Source organism: Varanus komodoensis, unplaced genomic scaffold (genome assembly GCF_004798865.1).
Source record: "Varanus komodoensis strain SLA01 unplaced genomic scaffold, ASM479886v1 scaffold37, whole genome shotgun sequence".
In the NCBI taxonomy this organism is placed as follows: domain Eukaryota; kingdom Metazoa; phylum Chordata; class Lepidosauria; order Squamata; family Varanidae; genus Varanus; species Varanus komodoensis.
The window spans coordinates 5,512,065-5,528,823 of record NW_025335889.1 but is presented as its reverse complement, the minus strand read 5'-3'; the positions used below and the strand labels follow the sequence as shown (position 1 = coordinate 5,528,823).

Sequence of the window (16,759 nt, the reverse complement as noted above, 5' to 3'; positions counted from 1 at the left end):
GCATTGATTAGAGGGAAGATACATTGGGTAACCAAAACAACAACAAGATTGTAGAATGCCGGAATAGAATTAGTGAAACTATAGTAATTTTTCAAGGGGAGAAGATCCAACAGTATGACAAAGCTGAGTGGCTTTTTTGCTCAGTGTGTCTGTATGTGTGTGCACACAGGTTTACATAAACTCTTTATGTTCTCTCTAGTACATGGCACTCTAAAGAGTACCAGGGGACCAACCCTTGCTCTGAGGGGCCAAACAATCTAAACCTTGACACACAGGAAGTACCAGAGGAAGGATAAACAGGGAAACAGTTTATGATGATGCCGCTGGTTTGAGGACATTGTTTATAACGGTGGGGCCAATCAGCTAAGGCAGGTGTGGGAAACACGTGGCCTGTGGGCTGCATGTGGTCCCTTTTATTCCTCTCCCAACCTCCCCCACATGTCCCTTGTGCTGCTGAATGCAACAACAGGAGATGTGAATCACTGTAGGGCCCAGAAGGCTCAGATTTCACATGAGAACACTCAGTTGATCAGGTAGCCTTCTGTACTGGTTTGCCCTTGAATTTCAGCAGCTGGTCAACATTTTTCTTCCTTTTGTGGCCTGTCCCATGAGAGGAGGTACAGAAGATATAGGCAGTCCCTGGACACTTTTTCCTCCAAAGTGGCTTAATCCTGGACTAGACAGTTGTGTCATGGGCTTACTGGAAAAGGTGGAATTTGGGGAATATTTGAAGGGTAAGAGATTCTGACTGGGGGTAGTTCTGGCACTGAGGCGAAAGGCTGGGGTCATAGGATGCTTTTTCATAGGAGCATTGTTCTTGAATAAGCAGGTTTGCTACATGTATCCCTGCAGGACTGGAACCCACATTACTTTGTCTTGACCAGCACCAAAATCTATTACTCTGGGGAAAGAACCAGTGATTTGGGAAATGAAGATGAGGAGGAGCAAAAGGAGGTATGTGAGACAACCATGCATTTTTCTGTAATACAGAATGTCTTCAGTTCTTTGACTCATTGGAACATAGAAACATAAGAAGTGGCCCTACAGTGACTGGGTTCACACAACATGATAAACCATGGTGGTTTATAAGCTAGAGGTGGCTTGTCATCTTGCCTGAACCCAACTCTGGCTGTATCCAGACAGTGCAAGAAGCCATCTCTGGCTTCTAAACCACCATGGCTTATGTTCTGTGAACCCAGTCATAGGGTTCATCTAGCTCAATTCTGTCTGCAATCCATGGGATGGTACCTGGTACATGAAGGAGGCAGCCATCTTGGCTGGCACAGGGAGAAGCCAATTTCTGTGCTCTGGCTGAGTGATCCTCCACATGGGAACTTTGGTCTGCAGTCACTGGAGTAGCTCTCCAGGCTTTCCAGCTGTGGAGTCTCCCAGTCCTATGCAGAGATGCCTGGGATTAATCTTTTGCGTGCCTCGTGCTCTTGTACTTGAGCTGTGTCAGCCTGGAATGAACTGCTCTTTCCTGAATCAGAAGAGAGGAGATTTCAGTGCTTTTTAAAGAGGTGTATCTAGTTCTGTCCAAGCTGAATCTCATTCCTAAAAGAAGAGACCTGCATTGTAACTAAGCTCCCACTCAAGGGAATGAGCAGTATTCAAGATCTGTCTTTCCTAGTGCTAAAAGCCAGAGTTAAGGTCAGATTGGGACTGGAGTTAAGACAACACCATGCTCCGACTTTCTACTTGCAGCAAAAAGAAATCTTTCCCTTGCAGCAAGGAAAGAGCAAACAGGAAGAACCATGGATCATGAACCATGAAGATGAGAGGAACTACCTTTGAAGATGGGAGGAAAAGATCTGTGGTACTTAGCACTCAGAGGCAGCCAGAATCGGTTATAAGCATATGAAGCTGCCTTACATGGCTTTCTGAAGTTGGTTGTGCAGTAATGTACACACACTGGTTTTTTGATATGCTGGCATTGCCTCTTGGAAGCAGGAGCCACAAGTCTTGGGTCCTTCAGCTTCTCTCAATATGTCCATTCCTGGTGAGGTATAAGAGTGTATGGAGGAGATTTTGAGAGGCTCCTGGAAATGCTTTTCTCCTACGAAGCTGACTCGTGGGTTTGAACCCCTGCAATCTGTTTTTACTACAGGAAAAGGAAGAGGAACGCTGAAGCATTGCCATGATGGTGGCTCTTCCTTCATACCGAGCTGGTCCTGTATACAAGAAACTAAGCTACTAAGTCTTCCTTTTCCTTCCTTTGCTAGGCAAGCAACAGTGCTGAACTGCACTCCACTGAAAAGTGGTTCCACGGCAAGCTGGGAGCAGGGCGTGATGGGCGCCAAATTGCTGAACGGCTGCTGTCTGAGTACTGCATTGAGACGGGGGCTCCCGATGGCTCTTTCCTGGTGCGGGAGAGTGAGACCTTTGTGGGTGATTACACCCTTTCCTTCTGGTAAGGCTTTCTCGGGCTCAGTATCGATCACTCCAGCAGCTCTGGAGCTACTTCTGTAACGGAAATGCCTCATTTCCTAGGTAGGGACCATTTGCACGATCCCTAGTGCTTCTAGGAGACTCAAAGAGTTTGTGTTCATTACATAATTGATTCAGCATTTTCTGCAGTAGTTATAAGATTTGTCCCCTTTTGGGAGGCAAATAGTCACCTAGGGCGCTAGGTTAATAGTCAGCAAATATATGCCAGGCAGTTCATAGCATATGATGAGACATGTCCGTTCTTTTAGTTATTGAAATTGTTATAGCTGTTTACATTGTTTTATATTTTCTATCATAGAATTTTAATATTATGTTTTAGTGTATCTCTACTTATGCTGGGGGTTGTATGACTTCTTTTCTGCCTAACATGGAGAGGATTGCATCCTAATGTACTTATCCACAAGCAGGCTTCAGTTCACCCCTGTGTGCTGCTGCTTTTCCCCATTTGGCTTTCCATCTGTTGTTCTTTCCCCATAGCCATCTCAGGAGCTGCCAGATAGCCCACTGGAAGCTATCCTGTTGGGTTGTGTTACTGAATAAGACTCATGACATGACTCTCCCTCATATATTCATGTATCGTATCTGTCACTGTCTGGCAAGCTTAACCTAGGCATTTCAGAAAAGCAAATTTAGCTCACAATCTTAAAAACATTCACTAGGTTGTAAACTCCATTGAATCCAGCAGGATTTTACTTCAGAACAAATGTGCATAGGATTGTGGTCATATCTTCTTTCTGCTTGCATGCAGGCGCAATGGGAAAGTGCAGCACTGCAGGATCCATTCCCGGCAGGATGCTGGCAGCCCCAAATTCTTCCTCACAGACAACCTGGTGTTCAACAGCCTCTATGACCTCATCACCCATTATCAGCAAGTTCCGCTCAGGTGCAACGAATTTGAGATGAGACTGACTGAGCCAGTGCCACAGACCAATGCTCACGAGAGCAAGGAGTAAGTGATGGGAGGAAAGGAGTGCTTGCTGCCTTCCTGTGTATGGCAATTGCAGTGGCATGAGTGCCTATGAAGCATGAGCACTGGGATCAGTTCAGAGCAGTGTAGCTTCAAATTTAGCACTCTGGGGGCTGGATTGGCTAGAGCATTCTGGATCCTGATGTCAGAATAGAAAACTGAAATGGTTTTGAACAGGTTCCTGCAATATTGAGTAAGAACAGCTTGCCAAGAAGAGTTCACCTTGTTGATTTTTCTCACCAAGCTATATTCATGAAGTGCAAGAGAGGAATGTGCAGAATTTAAATTACAGAACTGCCTCTCCTAAGCCTGGTTTGGATATAGCTCTCTTGCTTCATCAGCACAATTCAGAATTGAAGAACAAGGTATTTCCCCTCAAATAGTTTGTTCATTCTCCCTACTTTTACCCATTGTTGAGGATTATGTCTTCAATATCCTACTGTACTATAAAGCCCCTAGGAGACAACTTGCCTATATCTTTACTGACCAAACCTTGCTATGTTTGGCAATACTTGCATAGCAGCTTAGATTCTTCATTAGCATAGCCTATGGCTAATGCAGGTGAAAATGGAACATTGCCATTTTTGTCTCTGCCAAGGAGAGGAATGGAACTGTAGAGGTCAAGGGAGTGTCTGTGCCCTGCTTCTTATAACTTAATCATGGGAGCTTTTACTGACCCAGTAAAATAAAATACTTGGCTAATAATGCTGCATTAGCCAGTTTCTGTGATGAAACCCTATAAATCTACAGAGAAAGCAACACAGCCCATTGCATTCTTTCCTTTTTGTTCTATGAAATTTAATCCTGGGACCTAAACATGCATCAGTTATTGCTGTCTAGCTATTTGCTTACACTGTGCTATTTTCACCTCCAGCTGGTACCATGCCAATCTCACCCGATCCATGGCAGAGCGGATGCTGATGAGGGTGCCAAGGGACGGAGCCTTCCTTGTGCGCAAGAGCAGTGAGCCAAACTCCTATGCAATCTCCTTTCGGTGAGTGGTTCCTCTCCAAGGCACTATGGGCTGGGTTTTGCGTGTGCACCAGCCTCATTGCTATGGAGGGGAAAGTCAGTTCTCAGCACCACCGCTGTCACCTACAGGCAACACTCTCTGTCCTTTACTGCACTGTTGTTTGGGAAGTGTTGTGGTTTCTCTGGTCAGAGTTCTGCTTGTATGTTTTCCCCCAGGGCAGAAGGGCAGATCAAGCACTGCCGGGTTCTGCAGGACAACCAGACTGTCTTCTTGGATAACTCAGAATTTGACAGCCTGGTGGACTTAGTCAGTTACTATGAGAAGCACCCACTGTACCGCAAGATGAAGCTGAGGTATTCGATTAATGAGGAAACCCTAGAGAAGTTTGGGACGGCGGTGAGTGTGGCATTAGGCATGGACTGTGTGGAGCCCAGTGCCTTCTTCCTGACCTGGGGCTGGGACTGATCTTGTTTTCCCAGAGCGGGGGAGTGAGGGCTAACGTCAAGCTTGCAGGTTCTACTTTCTCTAACTAGACCTTTGAGGTCCACCAACTGAAGCCTGATATAAAATGGCATATTCAGGATTAAAGAACTCTGAGCACAGGAATTGTTGAGCACCATCACTTGAACAGGACTGATGGTGCTTCCACACGTAAATCCACTCCTGGTTGCTCCAAGAGTGTAGTTCTTTCTTTCATTGCTTGTACTGCATTCTTCATTTCAGCAATATAATTTGGGCTTTGGGTGGAGGGAAGAGAAAAATACAGTTTCTGTTGCTACAGTTGTTAAATAACTAAGGATCAGAAATCTAATCAGCCAAGGATCTGCTGGTAGATCCAGTTCTAGCCTCTGTCTACCCTGCTCTATAACTTAACTCTGTCAAAATGATTTCCATAATTAGATGCTCCCTAGGGGTGCCCAGCTACAAATACCTGTGTTTCTAACCAAGCGTGGACCTATCACTGTGCCACTTTTGTCTCTGCACTGAAACACATACGGCTTCACTCCTTCCGTAGCCCTTTTTAGCTCATCAGTTTACTCTGCCAGCTTTTCAAGATGTCACATAGCTTTACAAGAGGCCACAGCTGGTATTGTCTTCTGTTATGCTTGTCCAAACAGCTAACAGGGGGAGACATACTGCCAAACTCACCCTTTTTCCTTTCTTCATCAGGAGCCAGATTATGGTGCCCTCTCTGAAGGACAAAATCCAGGATTTTATGTTGTGACCAATCCAATGCCTACCTTCAAGGTATTTCACTAGTAACATAGCATACTATGCCATACCAAACCATTCTTGGAGAGGGGTGGGAGTGTATTACAAGAATGAGCGGGCTGAGGCCAGTTGGTGGCCAAAACGAGCCAGTGTGCTATAGTGGTTGGAATATTGTGCTGGGACTTTGGGTTCTAGTTCCCATTCAGCCCTGAAGCCCACTTTGGGCCAGTCACTGACTCCCTGCTTGATCAAACTCCTAAACTTGTTGTGAGGATAAAATGTAAGTAACACATGTATTGCTCAGTCAAAAGGTCATTACAAATTCAGAAGATCATTGCACTGAGGATAATAGGATAGGAAGAGGACTATAAAAGCTGTCTTGGGTTCCTTGGCAGAAAATAAGACGAGATAAATATAAAACATAAAAATAAATATGTATACATATGTAAAAATAAATTAGTCTTGCCAGCCAGTCTTGTGAAGCCACCTGTTGTGATTGGAAAGCATAGAGAAACAACTGGATGCCTGAATTTATCTGTTACTACATATTTATTATGTCCTCATTATCAGGGAGATAGCAATTTTGCAGGAGGAGGATTTTCATTAGGGAAAGTACAGCAGGGAGTAGAGAGGCTTAAACTCCTGTCTTCCTGTCCTCCCGTCCTTAGCTGGATAGAACTTTCCCATCGCTGCTTTTTGTAGATGTTTCAGGAAGGGTGAGACCTATTTATGTGTTTCCATAGTTTGGCCTTGTGTGAGCAAATATGGTGGCACTAAACCATTAGGCATTCTGGAATGGGTAGCAGAAAGCACACAGTGGTAAGGCCGGTCTTGGAATGGCAGAGGCGGGAGGAAACTGGAATTCTTCTGGAACCTGTAACGTCTCTGGTGCATACTTTGCTTGGTTTGTTTCTCCCACCCCTCTTTTTGTTTGTGAGAAATGGCCTTCAATATTTGAGACAGGAAGTAGGATTTTGTAATACAGGTGTAGTACTGCTCAATTATTCTTCCACACATGTAATGAGTCATACTTTATGTGCCATGACTGAGAATTTCAACACCAGGTCTGGTCCATCAGCTTTTGAGTCAGCCTCAGCATTGACTGCAAGGGATGTGATAATCGTAAGCAGATAATTGCACAGTTCCTTGAAAATAACGCCTCATGTTCTTTCATGGCCACCCTAATACCCCAGTTTCTGCAGTGATCACTCAGCCTTGTTCTTCTGTGTTATTTTAGTGTGCTGTAAAGGCTTTGTTTGATTACAAGGCTCAACGGGAGGATGAGCTCACATTTACAAAAAATGCTGTCATCCAGAATGTCGAAAAACAAGAAGGAGGCTGGTGAGTATCCTTTGCTCTTCAGGTGTTCGGTTCCTTCTAAAGACATTCCTGAGATCACAATCTTCAAGCAGTCCAAATCATTCGCTAACTTCCTCTGTTCTGAGATTAGCTTTCAAAGGCGCTTTCCCCCATTGTGCAATTTAAACATGCAAAATGTTAACCTGGATCTGTGCCTCACATTTAGAGCTGAACTTGTATATGCAGTTTCAGACTTTGGTCTGCAAACCTGGGATATTGCGAAATGGCTGAACAGTAGCCAGCACAGGAAGAAATTCAAAGGAAAGAAGTGATCGACTATCACCTTTTCCCCACCTGCCATTTTTCCTTTACATCTCCCTTTTGCACCTACTGCGTCTCTCCTCCAAATCATGCTTGTCCCATCCTGCTCTGTAGCTGATTGGGAATGACACGGGTTTCTAAGCACATAAGAACATCATGCGATTAGGACATGAGAGCAATAGCACCCTCCCAGTCACATTCCCTGGCAACTATTATCCTGTCTCTGATCCTGTAGGCAATATTTCAGTAATATCCATCAGCTTCTGACAGCCTTACCTTCCACCAGATTTTCTAATCCCCTTTTAAAACCTTCTGCATTCGTGGCTGCTACTACATCTTCTGCCAGCAAATTTTAAATGTTATTCACTGTGTAAAGAAAAACATGTTTAGACTCAGGGCCTCCTAGCATTAGGTTCAGCCCATAATCAGGAGGACTTTTGTCAGAACGCTTAGGTAAAGGGTAATATTTTCAAGACCTGGTGATATTTTCCCTGTGGATGACAGCAGAGGCTTGTTCACCTTTTTCCATTCCTTGTAACTGGGCCAGGAGACCTTCTCCCCACTCTGCTCTGGATGAGCCCTCTGCATGTTGCACAGTTAGTAAGCTCTGCTGGTCTGCTTAATGCCCCCTGTTAATATCCTGAATAGCAGATTTGGGTTTTCTCAGATCAGGATATTGTTTGTATGTTGAGTATATGTGGTTTTGCATGTAGATGGATAAACTTTATTTCGGTCAAAGACCATCTCCGTTCAATAAATACATAGATTAAAAAAATAAATAACATAAAACATCGATATTAAAACCCCACTCAGATTAACAAATGTTTCAACACAATATCAGGCATTGTAAATTGCTGACAATCCCAGACGTTGTCCTTGTTCGACTAGGTAGTTTATGGAAGTCCAACTGTTTGAAATATGGTGCAGCTATTACAATATGTCTGTAGTCCTCCCTAAGATAGAATTCAGGGACTCTATTGAGATTGCTTTGTCTTTCAATATCTGCAATACGCTACTTGATGGTTTCCATTGCCTGTTCAAAACCCATATTATGGTTTTGCATGTGCATCTTTTTTTTTCTCCCAGGTGGAGAGGAGACTATGGGGGTAAGAAGCAGCTATGGTTTCCAGCTAATTATGTGGAAGAAATCATTGGTCCAACTGGCCTGGAGCCTGAGAGGGAGGTAAGCATTCATTTTGGCTGAACATAAATGGGAGAGCTGCAAAGTCTCTTCTGAAGAAGGCTCTGCATTCAGATTTTGCAGAGAGCTTCAAGCTGATCTTTGACTCGAAATGAGGCTTTCCGAATAGCCATGTGGGCAGTCTCCCATATGAACTTGCCCATCCATTAGAACCTGTTCAGGCTGTCCTGACTGTCCACCAACCTGACTCTCCTGACTTGCATTCCGCTCGGATGTGGGAACAGTACTCTGCAGACAAGTCAAGGCTATGGGACTCCCTGTCTAGAAAGTCTACCTTAACCTGCCCTGATAGCCTTCTTCCATTTTGTTTAGACCCTTCCCTTTTGGTGGGCATTTTGTCTTGTCAAGTTGTTATAGTTCCACTCTCCCTAACGTGTTAGTTCAATTCATTTTTAAAAAGTGTTTCATCTGCTGCTGCTGTTTTGTTTTTGGTGACTGCTTTTACTGCATTGAGCATTTTAATGTGGTGATCTCTGTCTTGAACAAACAAAATAAGTCAATAGAAGTACCAGATGTCATGGTGGTGATGACTGAACGCTTCTACAGTTGTTAGATGGTATGCATGGACAAAAGAAAGGTTTGTCTGAGAATAGTTGAAGAGTTGTATCCAGTATTACTCTAACATAAGTCCTGTGCATTGCATTCAGTCTACTCTAAGTCGGAATAACATTGGCAATGTAAGCAGGGCTGTGGAAGAATTGCTGGGTGGAAATGGAACAACAGCTAAGGCAAAGATAGGCATTTTCAGCGGTTTTGTAATGTTTTGCTGTTTGAAAACCGTGCATTCCTATGAGTGAGTCCTATTGCCTGTCCTGAAGCTCTCAGAGCAGGCAAACTATAACATGTACAGAAATGTAGTAATCTCGTGTGAACTTTTCCTTCCAGGAGCAGCTAGATGAAAACAGTCCCCTGGGAGACATGCTTAGAGGGGTCCTGGATGTACCATCTTGTCAGATTGGTAAGTGGATGAAGAAGACAGGAAGATACAACTAAGTATGATTGCAGCAACTGCTTACTCTTCAGAACACCTTTTCTTGGTCAATTTACAATTTCGTTGTTACTAGAGTTCTGAGCCCTGAAAGGTTGTTTCCTTTTTGGAAGTAGATTTTATTACTGTAGTTAAATTATTTTTGATGGTTGTTTGCATTTCTTAGCTCATCTTCTATGTTAGTGTTTTATGATTGCTGCATTATGCTTATTGTATTTGTCATATGGTTTATTTTTTTTCTTTTAACTTGTGTTGTTAGCTGTTGGGCTTATTGAGGAAAGGCGGGCCACACGTATATTCAGTAATTGAGTAAAGTGCAGGAAGTAGGTGATGGGAAAGACCTTGGCCCAAGACACTGGAGATCTGAGGTGTCAGTCAGATCAGGCAGTACCCGGAAAGGGGAGCAGATAGTCTGACCCTGTATAAGACAGCTGCCTATGTAATTTCCTAACTATTTTGTGTGGAGGGAGAGTCAGGAAGGGAAGGAGAAAAACAGAGACAGGGAGAAGTATAGAGTTAGGGAAACACAGTAGAAAGAGTGAAGAAAATTAAATATAAAATTTAAAATGGGCCCAAGTTGCAGAAGGGAATTAAAAGTAGACTCAGTCTAGAAAGGTCGAAGGTCCCTGGAGCTGCTCATAAGAGCAAATATTGTGGGAGAATCCACTCCACTTTGATATGGACAGCTAGATACCAGGCCTCAGTTTCTGTCCCTTTCCAATCTTCTGCATCTCTTTTTACTCCCTTATAATTAGTATTACCTGTGCTACCTGCATGCTGTGGAGAAGTTTTGGGCTGCAGTGCTGGCCTCTGTTTAACATATCCCTTCTCTTGATCAAGTTTATGGCTGTGAGGATCTGGAGAAAGGCAGTGGTCCATGTCTGCGTGACCTAATCCTGATTTACCCTGGTCATATTCCCCACAGCCATCCGCCCTGAGGGGAAAAACAACCGCATGTTTGTATTCTCTATCAGTATGGCTTCAGTCTCTCAATGGTCCCTGGATGTGGCTGCTGATACACATGAAGATCTGTTGGACTGGGTGAAGAAGATCCGTGAGACAGCCCAGACTGCTGATGCCCGGGTAAGATGTGCGGTCTCTCCTGAAACATCTAAAACTGTGCAGGCAGAAGCCACTGTGGATGCAGAGGAAGAGCTCTCTCTGTAGTGACCCCATATCTGTGGAATGCCCTTCCCAGGGAGGTCTGCTCAGTGTCTTGGTACACAGGCTAAGACCTTTTTCTTACAAGCACTGCATCTTTAAACCCTAGCCCTGTTTATTAACTGTACCATGGTGTCCTTAATGTTATTGATACTTTAAACATTTAATAGTGTGTTACTTTGAAAATGTTTTTGTATTTTCATTTCAATTGGTTATTTTATGGGGAGGTTTGGTCTCTTATGGTTGTAAGCCACCCCCAGGGCAGTTGCTGGTTGGCAGTGTACAAGCAAAGGGCTGAGCTATGTGCGGGGCAGACAGGCAGTAGGAATGCTGGCTTCCCCTTCCTTGCACTAAAGCAACAGCAGGCAGAGAAGTGGCAGGCACAGGGATGCTTAATCCACCCCTTCACCGCCTCTGTTGAAGCTATGCCCAGATGTGGAAAGTTGGAAGTCCTAATGGGAAAGTTCCAGATGCAGGTTCGCCTCGTCAAGTTTACCTCTACCAAATTCTATCCCATGTATGAAGATTCTGCTTTATCCAATATATCACCAAAATGTTGGAATGCTTTTTGCAAGCTGGAAAGGGGGTGGTGGGGTGGAATGTCTTCCTTTTCCCCCCCTTTTCAGTTAAAAGTAAAATTTGAACACTGGAAAGAACTTTTCCTGCTCCCAGGGCAAAATCCAAATATTTTTCATTTGTGTACACACCTGTGTACATACAGACATGCATGCATACATTCATGTATATCTAAGTGCATACATACATTGATGCATACATACCCTATGCATTCTCCCCTGACCCACTTTTCCACTAGAACACCTACAGTAGAAGAGTTTGAAAATTTGCTGTGATGATCAGGCAGAATTTAGCAGACGAAGTCCAAGTGTTATAAGAATGCAAGAATAATAATGGACAAGAAATGCAAAATTCCCCTGATCATACTTACTGTTCCTGGCAATAGTTAGCTTCCCACTCTGTTAACCAAAGGTTCTATATACTTTTACAAGATTGAGTAAAACATATTTCTGGGTTCCTTAAATACCTCCCGTTATAGGAAAATGGAAAAGGATTTCTATGTACTTTGCAAGCCATACTGAAGTTCCAAAGTCTTGCTAATCCTCATTTCCAATAACTGAAGATGGATGTTATAATCACATTAGTATCTGTGCCAGCACTTCCACCCATATCATGAATGCTGCAGTGTTTTTTGATTCTTTGCTAGCTTTCTGAAGGAAAGATGATGGAGCGAAGAAAGAAGATAGCACTAGAGCTTTCTGAGCTAGTCATCTACTGCCGTCCTGTTCCTTTTGATGAAGAGAGTAAGTGTCGATTCCATTAAGCATATAGTATTAACTTTGTCTAACACTTTGCATACCTAGAAGTGATTATTCAACATCTGGCAACAGTGCAGCCTTGTGATGTGGAAGTCAGTCTCCCTATCCAAATGTCAGGGGTGATTGCTAAAGCTCTCACTCATAAGCCTTTTAACATTATTTGGTAACCATGGAGCAACACCACAAAAGTGGCTGCCCAACTGAGATTCATTGGTCCTTTTAAATTTTTGTTTAAATATTTGTTTAAAGTCTGATTTGCAAAGTTAATATAAATTCAGCTTACCTGAGAATATAATCATGACTCTAGTGTAACTTAGCAGCAGCTTAGCTGTCCAAAATAAAAATGATGAAAGAAAATTGAGGGTGGATTCTAAAGGCTATTTCTCCCATTGCTTCTTTCAAATCTTCTCAAATAGTCATATACTCTATGAGCTGGTTGCCAGGTTGCGCCTCCTCAAGCCATGTTCCACCAATGCACTGACCACATATTCAGCAACCGTGGTTTGGCTGGTGCACATGAGAGGGGAGGAGAATAATCAGTGCAGTGCCATGACATGGTCATGCATTGACAGAACTGATGGATTTTGTGTATTCAGAACTGTTATTTTTATTGGATCAAACAAGTCTTGGTTGATGTTCACCATGTTCTAAGAAAATCATCCAAAAGTAAATCATTGACTCTTATTGAGCTCATGTTAGCCCTGTTTAAGTGGGCTACAACTGGAAGGACAGGAGCACACCCACAAGTCCCTCCCTGCCCCTTTATGTCCCCATGTACTGGAGCTCTTTTCAAGACTTTGCACATTCAGAACACAAATTTGAAGATAAACTTACCCATATTGGGATAGCAAGGGGTGTGGTTTTGCCCCACAAAGTTTTGGCCCTTATTTGGGCTAATCTGTGTGTACAAATTTGTTGAAGATATAAACACAATTGATTTTAATACATTGGTATTAGGCTGACTAATCTCTACAAATCTCTGAAGATCAGAATATCTGCTTTGCACAAGCAACACCTTCTCTCTTCTCCTGGCCCATATTGTGGTGACGGCATCCTGACCAAAGCTTGACCCATGTCACTCTCTGCCTCATGTCCTCTACAGAAATTGGCACAGACAGGGCCTGCTACAGAGACATGTCCTCTTTCCCTGAAACCAAGGCAGAGAAGTATGTCAACAAGATCAAGGGCAAGAAATTCCTGCAGTACAACCGGTTGCAGCTTTCCCGCATCTATCCAAAGGGACAGCGACTGGACTCTTCCAACTATGATCCCCTGCCTATGTGGATCTGTGGCAGCCAGTTGGTGGCGCTAAACTTCCAAACACCAGGTGAGAGCCTCCTTCCTCTGAGCTGTTGTATGAATATAAAAGGAGCTCTCTGTGCTGACTGTAGCTTATGGCATGTCTGTACTATAGGAAAAATATTACTGCTTCTGTTTGGTATGATATTTAGTTGCTTGTACTGTTATCAGCAACAGCGCTTTTTGTGCTTGTTTACAATAGTGAGGGAGCCATATTTGTGCGAATTAACAATTCAGATTTGTGTCTTAGTTAGAATCCTTTCTGCATCTAGGAAGGGAAAAAAGAGCTGTTTATTTCATTTTCCTCATGAAACAAATAGAGCTTGACACATGCATAATTGGGGGCAGCAGAGCAGTTGTCCCTGTAACACCGCCCCCAGCCTAGGGGCAAAATCTCACTGTCTAGAGCTTCCCCGAAGACCATACCTCTGTCTTCTAGTTCTTGCCTCTTTTCCACAACTACAAAGTACTTGGTGGTTTGCTGACTTTTGTGCAGCCCCCCCCCCCCATTTTAAAAGGTTGAAATGCCTTGCCTTAGGCTTGCTTAGTGGCAGTAAAGCTAAAATCCGCAGGTATTTTTGGCCCCATTCCCTCTTGTCAAGGGCACTGCTTATCAGTGGAATGCGGCTCCAAAGCTTCTCCAAAATGGAATTCTGTCCTTTGGCTGAAAGAAGCTCTGCCGCCTGCTTCACTATGCTGGTGTGTGTCCATGCACGAGAAGGTAGGATGCTCACTTGGAGCTAACTCCATGCAACGTGTGAGAAATATGCCTGGGAATGATGTAGGTTGAGTGTGGAAGCAGCAAGAGATGGCTTCACTATGTGCTTGCCCCCTGCCTCCAGTGGCGATGAGCATTCGCAGTGGCAGCAGGCCATTTACTGTGCTACTACTAAGTGTCCTAGTGATGCAACTAAATATCTCTGCATTCTGAACAAGTACGCTGTAGCCCACAGAGGACTGTGCTCAGCATTTTGTGAACTGGCCAGTTGACACAAAATTTTGGTAAGGTATTTCAAACATAGTGCTGAATATGCCTGTTAATCTTGCACTGGAAGGGTTCCTGATTAAAATCCCTGTGATATTGCAGATAAGCCAATGCAAATGAATCAGGCCCTCTTTATGGCAGGAGGCCGATGTGGCTTCATGTTGCAGCCACCCAGCATGCGGGATGAACACTTCGACCCCTTTGACAAGAACACTGTACATGGACTGGAGCCCCTTTACATCTCCATTGAGGTTTGTGCTTTGGACTCTCTTGAGTGCCTACTGTGTCCTTATTTTAACTTTGTTACAGATGGCTATGTCTCTCTTCCCCACAACTGCCTGGTCTGTACCATCAAATGATTGCAATATTACACCATGAAAGGTATAATATAAGAACGTGGCATATGTATACCTACAAACAACCCTGTCTCTTCTGTGGAATGTGTACAATGCGAAGTCCGAATGGTTTACTTTTTACCAAAAGCAGGGAAGATGTATGGTAGACTGAAAGAAGCCACTCAAAGTCTCTGGCCTTGTATTGTCTCACTGTAGTGCTAAACCATAGATTTAACAGTGCATCACAGAGCCTGGACCTAAGATGGAAATTTGAAACATCCATTTTCTGATGTAAACTGATGGCAGTTTCTTGTTATACCCAGTCCAAGAATTCTCTCTAGTTAAAACCAAGATTTGTTAAAATACACCAGAATGAGAAACCATGGCTATTGATCCTGGCTAGTTTTAAATTAACCATGACTTATTCTTGTTGGATGTAACAACAAGACCATGGTTAGTGGAAAAACAGAAGCAAATGCTGTCAATTTCCTCATAGCTATCCTAAAGGAAAGGAGACTAGTGAAATTCCAAGGTCCACCTAGGCTCATTCCAATCACGTTGCATCAAAGCCATTCTGTACAGGTTTTAAAGGCATTCAGCTTGCAGGTTTTTCCTGCATATGTGCTTAAACAGAAGATTATAGTGGTACCTTGACTCAGCCTATGTTTAGTGATGGTGAGTTTGCCTCTCCTAGAATAGCAATTGGATCTTCTTGGATCAGTGCAATATGTAACTTCTAGAGAGGGAAATTAACTGGCATATGCCACTCACCCAAGAATTTTAAATGAGAGGAGACACTCACCGGAACCGCTATGGGAAAATAATACTCTGGGGGGGGGGGGGAATTGGCAGCAATTTCCTACCACCCATAGGTGGCTCCCTCTACATATAAATTCCATTTCCTGAATTATGTGCAATATTTAGTGAGGAATTGCTGTGTTTAAAGCATAGCGATGACTTTGGGCTCATAACTTAGGTGAACAGCAAAATGGTAGCAAAGGACAGAGTAGTTTGTTGCTTCCGTCCTGCTGTGCCCCATCACCACCACCCCATCTGCTATTTTTATCCGGAACATTGAAGGCTGATGAGAGGCAAAACTTTTGAATTGTTTCTAGTGTTGTTCATGCTGACTGGAACTCAATCATGACTATCTTTCACGGGGTTGGGGAAATGGGTCAGAGGATCTGCTGAAGGCATGGGATGGTGGTTGTAACAGAGTTGTTCCAGGGCCTTCAGTGAGACCACACAACCTTAAACATGTGTAATACTGTATTCAAGGGGATCACTCGGAGGAAAGTGTGCATAAGGCTGTAGCGTTAGGTGTTAACTGACTTCAGCAAGACTGGGACCATTCAGCTCAGCTGAATTAGAGCTAGGGCTTGTTGAATCTGACTATATTGCTTTTATACTACATGCATTTGTCAAAATGTTTGGGTAATGGCAAATTCACAGCACCTCACCAGAATAATTGTTCAGGGACTCACCGTATAATTCATTGCATTTAAGTGGAAGTCAGAGACCTAGAGATACTTTTGGTTCCAAAATCTCCTCTGGGCTTGGGTTTTCTTGCAGCCTGGCAAACTGCTTTATTCCCGGTCAGATCCTTGGCCCATCTCACCCTTCATGGTAGGCACTGACTTGCAGCAGTTCTCCACTGTTCCAGGCATGAGTTTTTTCTGGCCTTATCTGGAAATTGAATCCAGAACCTTCTACATTTAAAGCATGTGCTGATAGGGAACCTTTTTGGTGGTATATAGAAGACAAGCCTGGTTTGGGAAAACTGTGTTAAGTAATGGTATGATTTTGTTACTTCTGCATAGGTCCTTGGGGCACGACATCTTCCAAAAAATGGAAGGGGAATTGTCTGTCCATTTGTAGAGGTTGAGGTGTGTGGAGCAGAGTATGATAATACAAAGCACAAGACTGAGATGGTGGGTGAGTACATAGACTTATTACCCAGAGTAAAGGTATGGAAATGGAAAGCATACTAGTGCCGTTTTTTAATCTTTTACCCAAGGAAAGCACCTGAAAACATTTAGCGCTCTCTCTCTCTTTCTCTCTCTCACACACCCACCCCTCTCTATCATATACAATCCAACTTACTTTTCATCTATCTGTTGGCAATGTGACCCGTCAAGACCCTTCTCATCCCCTTTCTCATCCCAACCTCTTCGCTGCATTCTCAGATCAATGTGTAAAGAGATTTGCAAAGGTTCTTTCTATCTTAATTCCATTT

General features: G+C 43.5%; 1 protein-coding gene across 2 annotated transcripts in view; it reads left to right on the top strand.

Moving 5' to 3' along the window:
* PLCG1 (phospholipase C gamma 1) overlaps window positions 1-16,759 on the top strand; it is an 89,706-nt gene that overhangs the window by 63,901 nt on the left and 9,046 nt on the right. For both annotated transcript variants that reach the window (XM_044440254.1, XM_044440253.1), the window contains exons 15-28: window positions 853-954; window positions 2,223-2,410; window positions 3,197-3,397; window positions 4,290-4,409; window positions 4,604-4,784; window positions 5,559-5,636; window positions 6,838-6,941; window positions 8,307-8,403; window positions 9,307-9,379; window positions 10,335-10,492; window positions 11,793-11,889; window positions 13,007-13,231; window positions 14,291-14,439; window positions 16,344-16,458. In XM_044440254.1, the coding sequence (XP_044296189.1) occupies window positions 853-954; window positions 2,223-2,410; window positions 3,197-3,397; window positions 4,290-4,409; window positions 4,604-4,784; window positions 5,559-5,636; window positions 6,838-6,941; window positions 8,307-8,403; window positions 9,307-9,379; window positions 10,335-10,492; window positions 11,793-11,889; window positions 13,007-13,231; window positions 14,291-14,439; window positions 16,344-16,458 (1,888 nt within the window). The remainder of the gene's footprint in view (window positions 1-852; window positions 955-2,222; window positions 2,411-3,196; window positions 3,398-4,289; window positions 4,410-4,603; window positions 4,785-5,558; window positions 5,637-6,837; window positions 6,942-8,306; window positions 8,404-9,306; window positions 9,380-10,334; window positions 10,493-11,792; window positions 11,890-13,006; window positions 13,232-14,290; window positions 14,440-16,343; window positions 16,459-16,759) is intronic.